The 16241-nt window shown below is 43.5% G+C and overlaps 1 protein-coding gene across 5 annotated transcripts in view; it reads right to left on the bottom strand.

The window, feature by feature from the left end:
- CNKSR3 (CNKSR family member 3) overlaps positions 1-16241 on the bottom strand; it is an 83702-nt gene that overhangs the window by 15270 nt on the left and 52191 nt on the right. For 4 of the 5 annotated variants that reach the window (XM_042987355.1, XM_042987358.1, XM_042987356.1 and 1 more), the window contains exons 2-6: positions 15789-15952; positions 9324-9526; positions 8742-8829; positions 3658-3699; positions 892-1011 (exon numbers count right to left, since the gene is read on the bottom strand). In XM_042987355.1, the coding sequence (XP_042843289.1) occupies positions 892-1011; positions 3658-3699; positions 8742-8829; positions 9324-9526; positions 15789-15952 (617 nt within the window). Of the gene's footprint in view, positions 1-891; positions 1012-3657; positions 3700-8741; positions 8830-9323; positions 9527-12232; positions 12428-15788; positions 15953-16241 lie in introns of those variants that run through there. The other variant, XM_042987359.1, reaches the window with a different exon arrangement.

The following is a 16241-nucleotide window of genomic DNA, read 5'->3' on the forward strand; positions in this document are numbered from 1 at the left end:
AAACTGACCGGTAAAGCCGTTAGGACCCTTGAGGACTTGGATTTAAACCCAGCTCTCTCAGACTCAAAGCCTCTACAAGCTCATCAAGGAGGCTCATGGTTTTTCCACTTAAATTTCAGCAAACTGGGGCACCTGGGTGGCTCAGTTGGCTGGCCATCCGACTTCACCTCAGGTCATGATCTCGCGGTTTCTGAGTTTGAGCCCCACATCGGGCTCTCTGCTGTCAGCACAGAATCAGCTTCGGATCCTCAGTCCTCCCCCCAACTCCTCCCCGGCTCACGCTCACATGAGCACTCTCTCTCTCTCAAAAATACACAAACATTAAAAAATAAATAAAAATAAATTTTTTGGGAAATTCATCACACGAGATGCATGCTAGGCACTGCAAGATCTGTGATCTAGGAAGCCAGGTATCTACCTATTTGTATGCTGGGGGCCTGTTACTATAATAGAGCTCATACATCATTTATGAAACAGTTCTGAACTTTTTTTAAGAAATCATTTCTTTCAACTACCTCTTCTCACGTTCATCTAAGTGCTAATAGACACTTTCAGAGCAGATGTTGTTTTGTACCCCGAGACCATCTTTCCTTTGTGTAAATGTTTTATACCTCCTCGCACTAAGTCCTAAAAATAAAACTGTTAAAACAATCCCTTCAAGATACGAGAATACAGTTTAAAAACTGTATTTATTTGTATACTTTGAAGACATAAAACCTATCAACAGTTCGAGATGGCAAATTCCTAACTACATAATGGAAGACAATCTAAGTTTAATTCTATTCAGAATTACAGTGAGAGCAATAAAGAATCACTAAAAAAACCCCCAAACTTTAATAAATGACGATGTGTTCTTATTTGGGAAGAAAACAAGTGTTTCTAGAATCTCACCAGGCCTTCCCCAGGCTTAACGTTTGGCAGGTGAACTTCCTCCAGACACGCACACTGGCTCATAACAGGATCTGTAGCAGATCGTATTGTTTTGTCACAGATGCCATTTAAAACCTTGACCTAGAGTTGGAGAGGCACATAGGAAAGGTTCAATCATTAACCAAGTTTATCTCAGGTGCAGTTTAAAGAAATGCACTTCACCTACAATCTTCAGCTCTGGTCGGTGATCATTTTAATAATGTTACTTAACGAAGGCATGGCACTGGGACTTCGTATCTGCGATCCGTGGAAACGGTGCCACTTCAGCTTTGTTTAAAGAGTGCAGCTCTTATATGAATTAGGAGCACAGACTGTACAGAAACCCCCGTTTGGCAGTTAAGGACAATCATCTATTCCTAGCCTCTGCATGGTTTTTTCCTGATCGCTCACATTCTATACTATCAAATATTCACAAGGTTAATTTTTTTTTTTTTTTTTGCCTGTACCTGCTTTTTTTTGAGTAGGTTTTATTTTAAAAGCAGTTTTAGGTTTCCAGAAAAACGGAGCATAAAGTGCAGAGTTTCTATGTGCTTCCTTCCCACCCCAACACAATTTCCAATACAGTTATAACAGGGTTAATAATAAGATATAAAAACATTGGCCTTAGTGTGGTACATTTGTTACAACCGATGAACCAAAATTGGTACCTTATTATTAACAAAAGTCCGTAGTTGACATTAGGGTTCATTCTTTGCGGTATATAGTTCTGTGGGTTTCAACAAATGCACACCGTCATGTCTCCACCTCTACGGTATCACACAGAACACTTTCACTACCTGAAACCCCCGTTCTATCTATTCATCTCTCCCGCCCTCCCCCACTATGAACCCTTGGCAATCACTGGTCTTTTTACTGACTTTGTGGTTTTTGCCTCTTCCAGAATATCAAATAATTAGAATCATACAACATGTAGCCTTTTCAGACGGGCTTCTTTCACTTGGTGATATGAATTTAAGGTTCTTCCATATCTTTTCATGGCTTTTAGATCATTTCTTTTTACTGCTCAGTAACAGTCTATTGTCTGGATGTTTATCTGGTCACTCACTGGAGGACATCTTGACTGCTTCCAAGTTGCAGAATTAAGGAATAAAGCTGTTGTGACATTCTGTACAGGTTTTTGCGGATACAAGTTTTTAATTCATTGGGTACAACTGCTACATCGTGGGGTGAGCATATGCTTGGTTTTGTAAGAAATTGCCACAGTGCCTTCCAAGGTGACCGTACCATGTTGTGTTCCCACCAGCAATGACCAAGAGTGCCAACTGCTCCACATCCTTGCCAGCATTTGGTGTTGTCATGTTTTGGAGTTCAGTTATTCTAACAGGTGTGTATAGTATCTCACTGTTGTTTTAATTGGCAATTCCCCTAATGAAACACGATGCTGAACATCTTTCCTATACTGATTTGTCAGCTGCGTACCTTTTTGGTGAGATGTCTGTTCACATCTTTTGCCCACTTTTTATTTTTTATTTTTTTTCAATATATGAAATTTATTGTCAAATTGGTTTCCATACAACACCCAGTGCTCATCCCAACAGGTGCCCTCCTCAATACCCATCACCCACCCTCCCCTCCCTCCCACCCCCCCATCAACCCTCAGTTTGTTCTCAGTTTTTAAGAGTTTTTGCCCACTTTTTAACTGGGTTGTTTCCTCACTGTTGAGTTTAACAGTTCTTTGTATATTTTGGATACAAATCCTTTATCCTTTTAAAACTACTTGCTCCCAGTCTGTGGCTTGTCTTTCCATTCTCTTAGCACTGCATTTCATGGAGCAGAGTTTTCCATTTCAATGAGATCTATCCTATCAGTTTTTCTTTCACGGATTGTGCCTTTGGTACTGGATCTAAAAACTCACCAGCAAACACAAGGTCAACCTAGATTTTTCTCCTGTTATCATCCAGGAGATGCATAGATTTGTATTTTACATTTAGGGGTAACCATCTTTTTAGTAATGGTTCACATTCTCTGACCCCAAACACTGACAACGTAAACTTTTTGAGACATGAAGATCCCCATGAAGTGCTGGTTACGTGTTGTTGTTTCCCCCAGGTTCATCTAACCTTTCAAAATCAAACCACCAAGGAAATCAGGAAATTCCAAAGAGTGATTTTTTTTTCCCCCAAGGGGGAGAATCCAAGAAGTGACACTTCTTACCTTCCCTCAATTTGTTTAGCCTCCTATTTATGGAAAATATATTTATAGCAGTTTCACTGCTAAATTCCTCAACATCAGTAGGAGGAAGGCCTTATCAAAAGGGCCCAGGCTGGCTTATGTCAAAGGGAGGAAGCGATGATGAATGGTTACAAAATGCTCTTTAAACAATCACGGCACATCCCCCTGCCATCAGAAGGGTTTTGCCAAGGATTTTTTTTTTTTTTTTTTTTTTAATCATAACGTTCCTAAAGTGAAATTTACAGATCAGGGTAACCCTCATTAACAGGCTGGCTAGTAATTTAAGTATAATTGTACCTAATGAAATGTTCGGAGGAAACAGAGACCCCCATATACCCAAGTTAAGCACAGGAATTTTCACAGTAGTAATTTTCTTGTTGCTAGATTACTTTTACTCTTCTCTTTCTACCTAAATTAATAGACTCAAATCCCAAAGAGCCAATATTTCAAAGTATATCCTAAAGTCATTAGCCACAGAATATTTACTTGAATTAATGTGAGTCCCATTCGTTTGGGAAAAGGAATTTTACAGTCACTTCTAAAAGGTATACTTACTACGGCTAAAACTTTATCCTCCATTTCTGCTACAAGGCAATCCTAAAGAAGGAAAGAAGAAAAAGGAAAATTGTAAGACAGCTAGAAACTTGGCATGCCCCTCCCCCTGCAGCCCAAACAGCCCTGTATGGGATGAGGAGGGCACGGAGCCGGCACCCAACACCTTCTCAGGCTCTGCTCTCTCCTGACCAAAGAAGCTTATCATCCAAGGAACCCATTTGACCGATTATTTCATCAGAAAACCTATGAAAAACATTGAACTGAAATCCACCCACCATCTATACCGTGCAGAGAGCAAGAAAGCAGAAGTCGAGTCCAAGAAAGAAACCTGACAATGGCTCCCAAATGTGACCCCGTGCTCAGCCAGCACTTGGCCAACAAGTCAGGAATCTTTTAGCTCTGGGCCTGCTTCTATAAGAATAGCTTTCAAATAAAGGCTTGAGTAAATGTAGCCACAGAAGTTTATTTTAAGCAACACTGAGATTAAATCAGATATTTTAGTCCTTAATAAATGAAAAAGGTTCAACAAAACATTCATTAACACACTGCCAAAAAACTGGTCTTGAGGTATGCTATTGATGATGTTAAATAAAGGGCTGGAGTGCAAAGCATTATTTATTCAGCGTAAGAACAAAAGACTCGGAACTGTATGAACCCAGCTGGCTGATTATAGGAGTCACCATTGTCCTGTCTAAAAATGGTCACAGTGAAACCACCAGTGTGAAACTCTCACTGCTAACCTTCACAGTTAACTGGCCTACAGCAAAGGTTTCCCTCTACATGGCAGAGGACATGCAGAAAAAAGGGGGACTGGGGAGCCTGGGTGACTCAGTCAGTTAAGCATCTGACTTTAGCTCAGGTCGTGATCTTGCAGCCCATGGGTTCGAGCCCAGCATCGGGCTCTGTGCTGACAGCTCAGAGCCTAGAGCCTGCTTCGGATTCTGTGTCTCCCTCTCTCTCTTCCCCTCCCCCACTCACACTCTGTCTCTTTGTCTCAAAAATAAACAAACATTAAAAACAAAAAAGAAAAAAAAAGAAAAAAGAAAAAAAGGGGACCAACTGGATTCTTCAGAGTTTATTTTGCACCTTTAAGTATAATCCCAAACTGGAACATCCTAATTATTTCATGTACACGAAAGATATTAATCAACTCTGTTGGAATTGTAAAAGATTTTCACTTCAATCAAAAGTCACTTAAGGTCACTTTTCTGCTACCGCTGAGGAGTGGGGCGGGGGGCAGGAGTTAGAAATGTATGATACTCTACCCTATGATTTTGTAATCAGATTTTTGGTATCTTCTTAAATTAAAAATGTGTTAAACATTAATAGTGACTCTACTGCTTGCAAAGTTTACACTTATCCTCAGGAAAAGAGCATCCAAGTAAGAAAACACTTTAAGAAAGAAACTTAGCGATACATTTTTACATGCGTGAAGCTGATATGAACTCAAACACTACAGGAGCAACAACTTCTGCAAAACAGAATCATTCCAGCTCGAACATGTGCCTTGCACCTTCCATCTTGTCCACAGAGCTAAACCACCAAGTACCATGGATGGGATGTGGATGGCTCATCCCCTGTTAACAGCATCGGAAACACAGAATTTACTAAGTATCCATTTTTAGCGAACAGAACACTTATGCAGTCTTGTGCTAGGAATAAAAGTAATAATGTGTATTTATGGTTTTTCATTACAGATCCCCAAATGATAATCACCCACTGGCAGAGAGCTCCTCTCGGTACTCCACAGCCCACGATTCAAGGTGGATGTGTGACCTCGTGGTTCCTGACACTTGATTCCTTGACAGGTCCAAGAAGCCACCTAGAAAATAGGCTCCCTGTGGCATTGGAACCAATGGGTGAGAGGTGCTCTCCTGCCTCCCCAAAACTGTTCAAGCCAACGTGTGAAAGGGCTCACTTTTTACCTTCCGCAACCGTGAACACGGGTTCCCACAGCCGTTTCTACTGGGAGGAAGCAGCCGCAGGCATGATTTCATGCTTTTTGGCACAAAGGCAATGGAATGGAAAAAAGGCATCCTGAAACCAAATCAACCCTCTGGAGCCAGACGGCGGGGCTGAGCTCCGTCATGTTCCTCGGTCACCTGGCTCGCAGCCTCAGACCAGCCTACCTGGCAGGGACCCAGCCAGGGCAGCTATCGGGTGCTCCTTCCCTCCACTGCTCGTCCTCCTTCTACCTCGTCCCCAGCGGGGTAGCCCTGAGCAACCTGCCCAGCTGCTCCCTGCCTGCACTCCTGTCTCTGCGAGGCGGGCACGATGCACCCTCACTCAGAGGAGAAGCAAACGCGACAACACACGTCGAGCACGCGGCACACGCGGCACACACGTGAGACACAACCAGTGCTCTGCAAATGCTCTCATGGCTTTTTCCTCCTCTGCTTCTGTGGCCACCCAGCTTTCTGTCCAGTCCTCCTGGGCTTTCTAGCGTGCTGCTCCCTTCCCCCCGAGTTTTCCCCCAGCGGGACTCGGCACCTGCTACCGTCATCCCATCTCTCACGGCCGCCGCTGCAGTTTTCATGGCCTCGCAGCGCAGAGGACAGACTGATGATGCAGATCCCCACCCCTCCCCCGGAGTCTCCTCGGTCTGACATCGCAGCCCAGAAACTGGAAACTGACGGAAGATCCACCCGTGGACTTGGACAGCACGAGGCGTGCTCACGAGAAGGGCGCAGTCTCCTGCCAGGGGAAAAGGCAGCAACGATTTACGCCTCAACGCAGGAGACCGACACGTTATCCTTCAAGGGAAGGATGCAGACGAAGTGACAAGAAACAGGAGGGGAGATGGCAACCCGTGGAGGAGAGAAAGGAGCGAAAGGACACCCAAAGGTCTCTCCTTGCAGACAGAGATGAAAGGAATAAAGACCCAAGGAGAACACGTTCCTTGTCACCGGAAGAAGGAAGGACACAACTTTCATTCCTGAAACTTCCCAGATAAAAGGAATACACGGAAAAGACAGGTTGCTTCCGGAAAGGTCAACAGACCTCCCGCCGAGAAGTTCTGAAGACGGCACACCCCCCCCACTCCCCCCCCCCCCCCCCGGCTGGGAGGGAGTGTGAGGGCCGCCCCCTTCAGGATGCAGGCAGCACCCTGCAAAAGGCATGGGGCTCGCTCATCAAGTGAGTTGCTTCTCATTTGTGTGCAAATACACCCCGTGCCAAAGCACCTGTGTTCTCCAAACGCTAGAGAAAACATATGTTCAAGGAGCTAGCCATCTTTTTCAACCCACGTTCCTAAAACGATATTCCGTGTATAGTGACGCCTTGCCAGTCTTCACCCTTAAGAACTGTTCAAATTTAAATAAGCCACAGAACAAACAAACCAAAAAGGAGCAGCATATTGTGAACTCCCTTTCCTGGAACCATCAAGTCAGTGTCCAGAAAACCAGTACAAGGCATCATTTTTAGATTTCCTACTATATGCTGTCACTTCTTGTGGGCACTGCGCTTTGCATTTAGTCTTCATAGCAAACTTTCGAGGTAGGTGTGGTTATTTTTAGATAAAATATTTCACATTATTTGTATTTAATTTTACACAAATGCATAAATGTGGTCACATAATGGTCTTTGTAAATTTTTTAAAAAGTGTTTCTTTTCGTCCTTGGGGTTGGGGGCGGGGGGGGGGGGCTGGCTCCTAGGCTCTGTCCCCACTTCTCTCCCTGCTAAAGTAACACGACTTTTCCTCCGGACTGCCTACTGAACTTACTCCCTTGTACACAGGTTCTTGGATAGCGTGTGTGTTACGAACACGTGTCTTCCTACGTTTTCGTATTTTAGGGGGGGGGTGGGGGTCACCATTTGTTTTTATATTCCACTTTTTTTCCTTCTTTTCTCGTTCAACAATAACTTGTAGAAATCTTACCAAATCATCTGGTGAAGTAAATATTAGGATTCCCATGTTACAGACAAAAAAAAAAAAAAAAAAAAAAAAAAAATGAGGCTCTTAAGTTTTAAGTGACTTGTCTGAGGCCCCAGGGCTAAGCAGTGGTAGAGGCAGGATTTGAACCTGTGGTGGTCTCTCTGAAGCATATACTCAATGAGCACCAAAGGGAAAACAAAAACAATACCTCAAGTGTCCCTTAAGTTTGTGTTAAATTTCTCCTGATACATGAAAGATTTGCATCGGCTTCTTTGTCAAAAGCATTATCTCATTTGTTTAAAAACGCATTTAAAAAAATTTTAAAAACCACTTATCATGTGCCAGGTGAGCTGAGGCCCACAGAAGCAGGGGCAAGTGTGGTGAGACTGCTCGGTGGACAGGACACCCTGCTCCTGATGTGAACAGATCAGGATCTGTAACTCCCACCAAGAGATGTTTTTTCTATCATCAGTTCCCAACAGTCAACAATGACTACCAAGGGGCTGGGGTGGCTCAGCCGGTTAAGCGTCTGACACGTAGTTTCGGCTCAGGTCGTGATCTCAGGGTTCATGAGTTCGAGCTCGATGCAGGGCTCTGTGCTGACAGTGTGGAGCCTGCATGGGATTCTCTCTCTCCCTCTCTCTCTATGCCTCCCCTGCTCATACTCTCTCTCTCTCTCAAAATAAATAAGTAAACTTAAAAAAAAAAAAAATGACTACCAGGAAAACACCCCAAGATGACGTAATAGGCCCATTCCATCAGGACAAGCACAGAGTCATGCTGGTCAGATTCCTCAAATGTCACCGTTGCAACAGAGGGTCCCTCCAGCCACATATCCATAACTGTATCCACCTCATCCTTCCCGGGCCCTTCCCTCAGCATTTCTTATCTTCACGTGACTTAGCTGCTCTGGAGTTTCTATGAAAAAAATTAAGTGCTCTAACAGTTTAGAGAAAGTATGGGCCTATTAGCTCAACTATTTTAAAACAGAAAAAGGTAATCTTTGACGTAAAAGCCACTGCTCATTGTTCAGAAACCATCGGCACCAATGCATCTAATGGAAAGCCCTTCATCTCTCCCCAGGTCGGATGGGAAAAAATTGCAAGAAACAGAAAGAGCGAAAAAGGCACTTCATGCCTGCATGTGCCTCTGAAGAAGAGGACAAGGGTAAAGGGAGGAAACAATGTTAAAAAAGCAACGACATACTGACCTTCTGGACTGTAGTGGTCAGGTCTAAGCAGAGCTGAATGATCTTGTTCTTCGTTACCGAGAAATCGGTGATCCCTGTAAATGGAGCCCTGGAAAGCAACAAGCATTCTTTTAAAAAGGGGGGTGGGGACACTGGGATCCCACATTGCAGGCTGACAAGCAGAGCTGGTTTAAAGGACTCGTTATGCAATGGTTTCCTCTCCCGTTAACACACAAAACAGGAATCTGAACAGAAGAGCCGCGGGAGTGCTAGATAAAAACACATTAGAAAATGAGCCAAGAGAATTCACGTCCCTTCAGAAGTCAACTAACGGCCTTCAGACCAACGAAATAATCATGAGCGTTTAACGGCAGCAAAAACACCTTTGGCACGGGGGTTCCACTCTTCCCCAAGTGGACCTTAATTTGGTCCTGCCACTCGTCTGCTCAGTAGCTTCCAAAGGGACCCTAAAATCCCGCCATGATCCAGAAGTCCTGGAGAGGCCCAGTGGAAGGGACATGAAGAGGCTCATTTTCCTAAGACAGGCGTGTGTGCAGCTTGGGCCCTCCTCTGATGGGACAGTGGAGTACACGCGTAACCTACCGGTCCAGCCAAGCTAACAAGGCCTTAGCAGCACCGATTAGCTCCACCACAGAGGTCAGGAGTTCGTTGGGGGGCTTGTGGGAAGTGTCCCCATCGTAAGCCGGACTTTTCCGCCGGCTACTTATGTAATTCTGTAAGTTGTGCGAAGATGCTCGCAGTTTCAGAACCAAGTTCTTCATATTATCGGTTTCAAGGCCGTAATTCTGTGGAAAATAAAATCAAAGGGAAGAATTCAAAACAATCAGCAATGTCCAATCTCTATTAGGAACTCAAAAGCCCACTGAGCAACTTGAATAACTCCTACAATAGCCACAAAATCCTCCTTATTTACCCACAGTGCGGACCTCACCCACTCGCAGGCACACTGGCCTCCTCTCTGTTCCTCCTTCAGCTTCCTCCCACCTCAGGGAGTTGACTCTCGCCAGCTTCCCTTGTCAAAATGCTCCTCCCACAAATCTTTGCAAGAATAGCTCTTGCTTATATTTACATACTAGCCCAAATGTTCCCTCCTCTTGGAGGCTTCCTTGACCACGTAGAGCAGTTTCTCAGCCTGAGCCCTACTGACATTTAAAGCCCAGTAGTCTCTGTTCTGGTTGGGGTGAGAGGGCGAGGGAGGATTCTGGTACATGGCAAGAGGCTCGGTGGCACCGCTGGCCTCTCTCGACTCATTAGCCGTCAGCAGCACACTCCCCCTGGCTGTGACGACCGAACACGTCTCCAGACCTTGCCAAACGCCCCCTCAGGTCACTCTCTAGCACATCACCTATCTGCCACCTCCCTGAACCACCATGGTTGGCAGGAACCATCTTCCTCCATGGGGCACAAACTGTGAGACAGGGCGAGTTCTGCATATGGTTCACCCGTATCTGCAGCACAGCAGACAATTTCCATCAGGTGAGATGCACTTGCCCAGAAACAGAGCAGCGCTGACTAAATGTCAGTTCACCAGAAATGTAATTTCTGTCCCTTGAGTTCCTAACCTGTGTTCTTTCTGGACGATGTTCATCTTACTCAGGTGCTTTGAAAAAAATGAATTTCACGTGACAGGTAAAGAACAAATCCCAGAGGATGACACATAATCTGAGATGACTCTGGGGAGGGGATGGATGAACTTCTGTATTGAACTGCACGTCCATGTCCCAAGTTGGTGTTTCGTTATTTCCACAAAAAAATAAAGATATTTCTGGGGCATACTACACAGTTTCAATAGCATCCCAAAATAAGACCGTGGTACCATTTAAAAGCCGGGAATGATACGACCAACGTTACTGAACACTTACTCTACACCAGGGATTGAACTAAGGGCTCAACAAGTATTATCTCCGGTAAATAACACGTGAAGGTGGAAATGATAGTATCTCTATTTTACAGGTGAGGGAATAGAAGCACGGAGTCATCGAATGTATTAATCTGTGGAGAGGTGGGATTCCAACCAAGGTAGTCAACAGGGAGGGCACAAGGTTTGGATCACCATGGGGCATGTTTCCATTTCACCCTCCCTGCCCAAGGCAGGGCAGAAGGAGAAGACAGAAAATAGGCTGGGTAAAGACGAGCAAAAGAAAAGCAGCCAGCGGCCCTGGATTCTACACAAACTAACAACATGCTTACCTCCCCCCAAATTCTATCCTGACCTGCTCCACCCCTGATGTTCAAAGAAATGTTTGCATGGTAATGAAAGTCCCAAGTAATTTCTGGTGACAATGACTCTAAGACACCGTAGTGGGGTTTTCACTGCAGTTAATTGTTCATGAAGCTTAAATTTACGTTGCTTCCTCTAGTACAATAAAAAGTGCTTTTTAAAAAAATTTAGATAGGAATTTTGAAAAGAGTGGAATACAACAAAAAAGTAGGCTAAGAAAATAAAAATCCTTCCCAGATCCACGAACTGGAAGCTGTCTTTTGTAAACCTTAAAATTTTCATAATAAATTCATAATTTTATGAAATAAAATTTCAAAATAAAAGTGTTTTGTATTAAACGGCAATGTTCTATTTAACTCTTACATTCTTCATTTTTTTCTGTCATTTTCTACAGGCTAAAATATGACATTATCCTTCAACACAGAAGACAAAACTACAAAGATGGATTTTCATCATGCTTTTTCAATTCAGAGAATCAAAGACTCACAAGTGAATGGATAAAGAGCCACATGACAAGCTTGTTTTGAAGCACTTGTGACTGATTAAAGGGAACTATCCCCTCATTCAGTCAATTACTCAGCCTGCCAACTTCTATCAAGAGTTCTGAACTAAAGCAAGAGAGTCAGCTTTCTATAATCGACGTCACCAAAAATTAGTGGAACTCTTATTACCGTACACAACATTTACTTCTTGAATTCAAAGCGGACTAAACGCATTTTAGTGTTGCAAGAAGTTTTAAACCTCAATCTCCTACAAACCTACCCCTTTTAATATTAAAACAAAGGGGAAGTGTCGCTTCTTGTTAACTGGTTCTTTTCATTTCCACTCAAGGTGCTCTGATTCTGTTTTCCCACCCAAAACAAATCATAGGACTAGAAGGATAGATAGATAGATAGATAGATAGATAGATAGATAGATAGATAGATAGATAGATGCAGCTATAATGGAGTACAATTTTAACAAGATAGAGGGAAGAAGCAAAGAAGAAGGAAAATACCTTCCCTTTCCACTCCATTCCACAATAAGAAGAGAACAAGAAACTGATTACATGAACTCAAGAGAGCCTCTAATGTAGAAAAATAATCAGGGAAGTATTATTGACTTAAGTGACCCACAACAAAAGACAGAAAATGAATACTTTCTCAGCCCAGATTTGATTATCTCCACTAATCTTTTCCCTAACACTTATCTCCTTCAGAAACTGCATTAAAAGTATCAACAAGACACACACCGAGTAAGAAATGAAAGGAGTCTCTGAAATTCTATATACCTAGAGAAACCCTTCCACTGAGATCTCACTTCATTAGAGGCTAGCCATCAGGGATTACTTCCTGGTCTGGTTGGAGAAATCACACAGCAGACAGGAGAACAGGAAACAGGCAGATTCTTACTCTTCTGGTGCCTGAATTATACACACTCTAGCTAAAGATGAATCTTCTACTTCTCTTCTACCTCCTCTTTCCATTCCTCCGGACCCTGTTCATGATCTAACATATGTGTTTGAGGAGGGCCAGAGAACACAGTCTAAACCATCTCACTGACTTGGGTCAATTATTAGGTCACAACTTAAGACATATATTCCGCAGTCTCCCTAAAGGCATTTTAATATAACCTCACGAGCAGGATCAAGTTAAATACAAACTGACAGCAAAGATCACTCTTCCTGCATGATTTCTCCCCAAAAAGAAAGATAACATTTTTTAATGACTTGCCATAGATGGGTAAATTATGGACAATGAATAATCTCAGGGGTATACAAGTGCGCAGAAGCACCCTGGACACGTAAACACATTACAGGTATTTCATTTAATCACACACTTGGGTGGCATCAGTTAACGTGTGTGCTGATCCCAACTTTGTTCACTTTCTTAACCTACACCAACCTTAAAAATCTATCTGCGCCTGCCTTGGTCTTGACAGGTTGATTTGCCCAAGAAAATAGGTTACAATTATAGTTTATAGTTTATTACTCTCAGTCACACTCTCCGGACCAGTGCTAGTCAAACAGAACTTGCTGCGGTGATGAAAATGTTCTCCATCTGCACTGTCTAAATATGGCAGCTGCTAGCCACCACTAGCTATGAGCTCTTGAAATGTAGCTTAGGGCGACCGAGGAGGTAATTTTTTTTTCTCATTTTAATTTATTTTAATGAAAATAGTTGCGTGTAGCCAATAGCTATCCTACTAGAAAGAGCAGCTCCAGAGTCTGCCCCTGACAGGTAGAGAAAAATCGGGCTCGGACTCTGAATTCAATCCCGAGAGTGATCTTGGTTCTACCTCACGATACCAGTCACTTGTAAAAGACAGTGGCGTTCCCTCCCTTGCTCTCTATCCATGACCACCTATCTGTGGGCCATCTGCTCACCAGTTCTGGAATCTTTACCAACAGCTGTTGGCTAGTTTTAGGTTTTGATCCATTCTATCTGCCCTGTTCCTTCCAGAATTTTCCAGTGGTTTTGTTTTTTCCTCCCCCTTTCTTCTAAATTCTATTCATTTCCTGTCTATCACAAAACCAACATCCACTAAACTCAGTTTACATGACAACCTCTTTTATACAACCTCAGGGCCAACTGCAAATATACATTAACTGCCCAAGGGAGGAGTTGTTCAAGGCAAAAAATTATGACCAATTTATATATACAAAGATCTATACAGTATAAATGGATTAAATAGATAGTATAATTAATATATGCATTACAATAAGAACATTTAAAGGGGAAATTACAGCAAGATGAAAAGCTATTTTAATAAAGCTCTCTAAAACCCTCCCCAAACCGGAAAAGGCACCCTCATTTGAGAACTCTCCTATCACCCTCCTGTCAAATGCATTCACCAGCACTCTGCTGCAGAAGGCATGTCCAGAATGAGTCTGAGGTCAAACTTTGTCTACAAAGGAAATTAGAAGGAAATTGTAGGAGATAAAATGCAGCTTTAGGTTCTGGCATTTGTCCAGCTTTGTTCATTTTATCCAATATTTTAAGAGGTAGGGAAGGGGCAAAAGCAAAGAGAGGCAGCTGTTAGGTTTATTATCCGGCTTGCTGTGCACCGTGTGCCTCTAACAGACCCTTCCTCCTTACCTCTCCTATTGTGGACTGCAAAGTAATTTGCCTGTCCTCAAACCCCTTCCTTCAAGTTGAAAGAGACAAATCCATTTAGCAGAAAAGATGGAAAAGTGATCTTCCCAGAAAGCGTAACAAAAGTAAACTCAAACAAGCTGCCCTGTATTAAAAAAAAAAAAAAAAAAAAAAAAAAAAATGCAGCTTTAAGAACAAACAAGACTCTAAGACCTCTTCTGGGCCGTCCAAAACACACGTTAGTGTGCAGCCGCATCTAGGGAGTGTTACTGTACAGATGGGGAAAACAGACACCACCGTTTCCCTGGAGGTCGCAGAGCGAGGAGTGTGTCGCAGGGGCAGGATCAGAATGCAAAACGCCTGCCTTCCAGGCCAACACTCACACCACTTGGCCACAGCGTCTCCCCGGTGGCAGCTCATTTATCAACCACAAATAATTTCCCCGTTAGTTTTGTAAACAAGAGCAGCGCATCTCAGAGCGGGAGACAAAGCTCTGTCCATTTTAAGAAGAACATGCACAGCGCAGTAAGAGTTACATAATCAACGGAACGCAGACCAGCAATGGCAGAATAATCGGGAACATTCTTCCCCACCGTTCTCAGTGATGTCATTGTATATACCCCTGGCTCAGGTTCACAGCATTACTTAACCCAGACTGAATGCTGCGGCCTGGGTCCAAATCCTGACGGTTCGGGGCGCTGCATCCTTCACACGGCATCCTAACGGACACACGTGGATCCCCACCGTGTGGCAACCAGTGTGGACACACAATGTCCTCACAGGTGTTGTCATCCCACACCTAAAACAGCTGCTCGGGCGGCCACGGGTGTAGTGCAAGAGTCAGAACCTGGCAGGGTTTAACTCACTCAACGTGCAAATCAAAGCTCAATCATCTGCAAAGGGTACCAAAGTTCACATTTTTTCCCTTCTAGTTACCACTCCGCAGGCTGACTACGACGAGCAAACACATCAGTTATTTAAAGATCACAAATACCTGTGAAACATAAAAAAGCTGTTGATAGTACCAAAAACACACATGAAATCAGAACCTGTCTCTCACTTCAGCTTAGAATATGACATTTTCATTCGGGATTATCTCCAGTGTTTTATTCTCCACAGAAGATAAGAAAACTAACAGATTTTTTTCTGTAAAAGGCAAACTCAGTTTCTGTGACAGGCGGATTTCTTCTTAAAGGGCAAGACAAGAAATATATTGGACTTGCGGGGGCCACACGGCCCCCTGAAAGCATGAAAGCAGCCACAGACCACAAATAAATGAACGGTCATGGCTGTGTGCCAATAAAACTTTATTTACAAACACGGTGGGCTAGATTTAACGTGTAGGCCACAGTTTGCCACCTCTTTATCTAGAAAATGATTTCTTTTCTTCCTTTTTAGGTTATCTTCAGCTCACGTTTCATTTCAATGGATCATTAAGAAAATGGAGGCGCCTGGGTGGCTCAGGAGGTTAAGCATCTGACTCTTGGTTCCGGCTCAGGGCACAATCTCGTGGTTTGCGCGTTTGAGCCCAGCATCAGGATCTGTGCTCGAAGTGCAAAGCCTGCTCAGGATTCTCTCTCTCTCTCTCTCTCTCCCTCCTTCTTTCTGCCCCTCCCCCTCTCAAGTGCACTCGTGCTCTCTCTCACTGTCTAAACAAATAAATAAGAAAATGATTCTAAGTCACAAACATTGAAGACTTAAGACAATAAGGTTCTGAAGAACGTCATCATGGCACAGATCTCTTGAACCAACCAGTGCACAGAGAAGGTCGACAGCCTCCAACACGAGTTCCTGGTGTCCAATTCGCGTGACCCCCAGCTCTTCAAGATCCTGATGGGAAATCTGCAGCAGCTGCTCTCCGTTTATCTTCTCCCGTTCGAACTTGTGAACATACTGCTGCAGGCAATCATCTAGCCCTACCAAAAGAAGGCAGAAGTCCATTATTGCCATTTTGTTTCCTTTACTCAAAAAACGGCCCACGTTTAAATGAACTTCAGGAATCGCCAGTTATGCCCCAACTATCTGACTGTCTACACAATGTATACCCCACCCGAGGGACACTTTTCAGGTGTGTCCTCATCTTCTCATCTCAAACAGATTTGCAACGTGCAGCTTAAATTTTCAAATGGATTCGACACAATTTTACGACGGTTACCTTCCCCTTCCCTCTCAACTAAAAGAATAAACACTAAACCCTTGCTGACT

The sequence above is a fragment of the Panthera tigris genome, chromosome B2 (genome assembly GCF_018350195.1).
Source record: "Panthera tigris isolate Pti1 chromosome B2, P.tigris_Pti1_mat1.1, whole genome shotgun sequence".
In the NCBI taxonomy this organism is placed as follows: domain Eukaryota; kingdom Metazoa; phylum Chordata; class Mammalia; order Carnivora; family Felidae; genus Panthera; species Panthera tigris.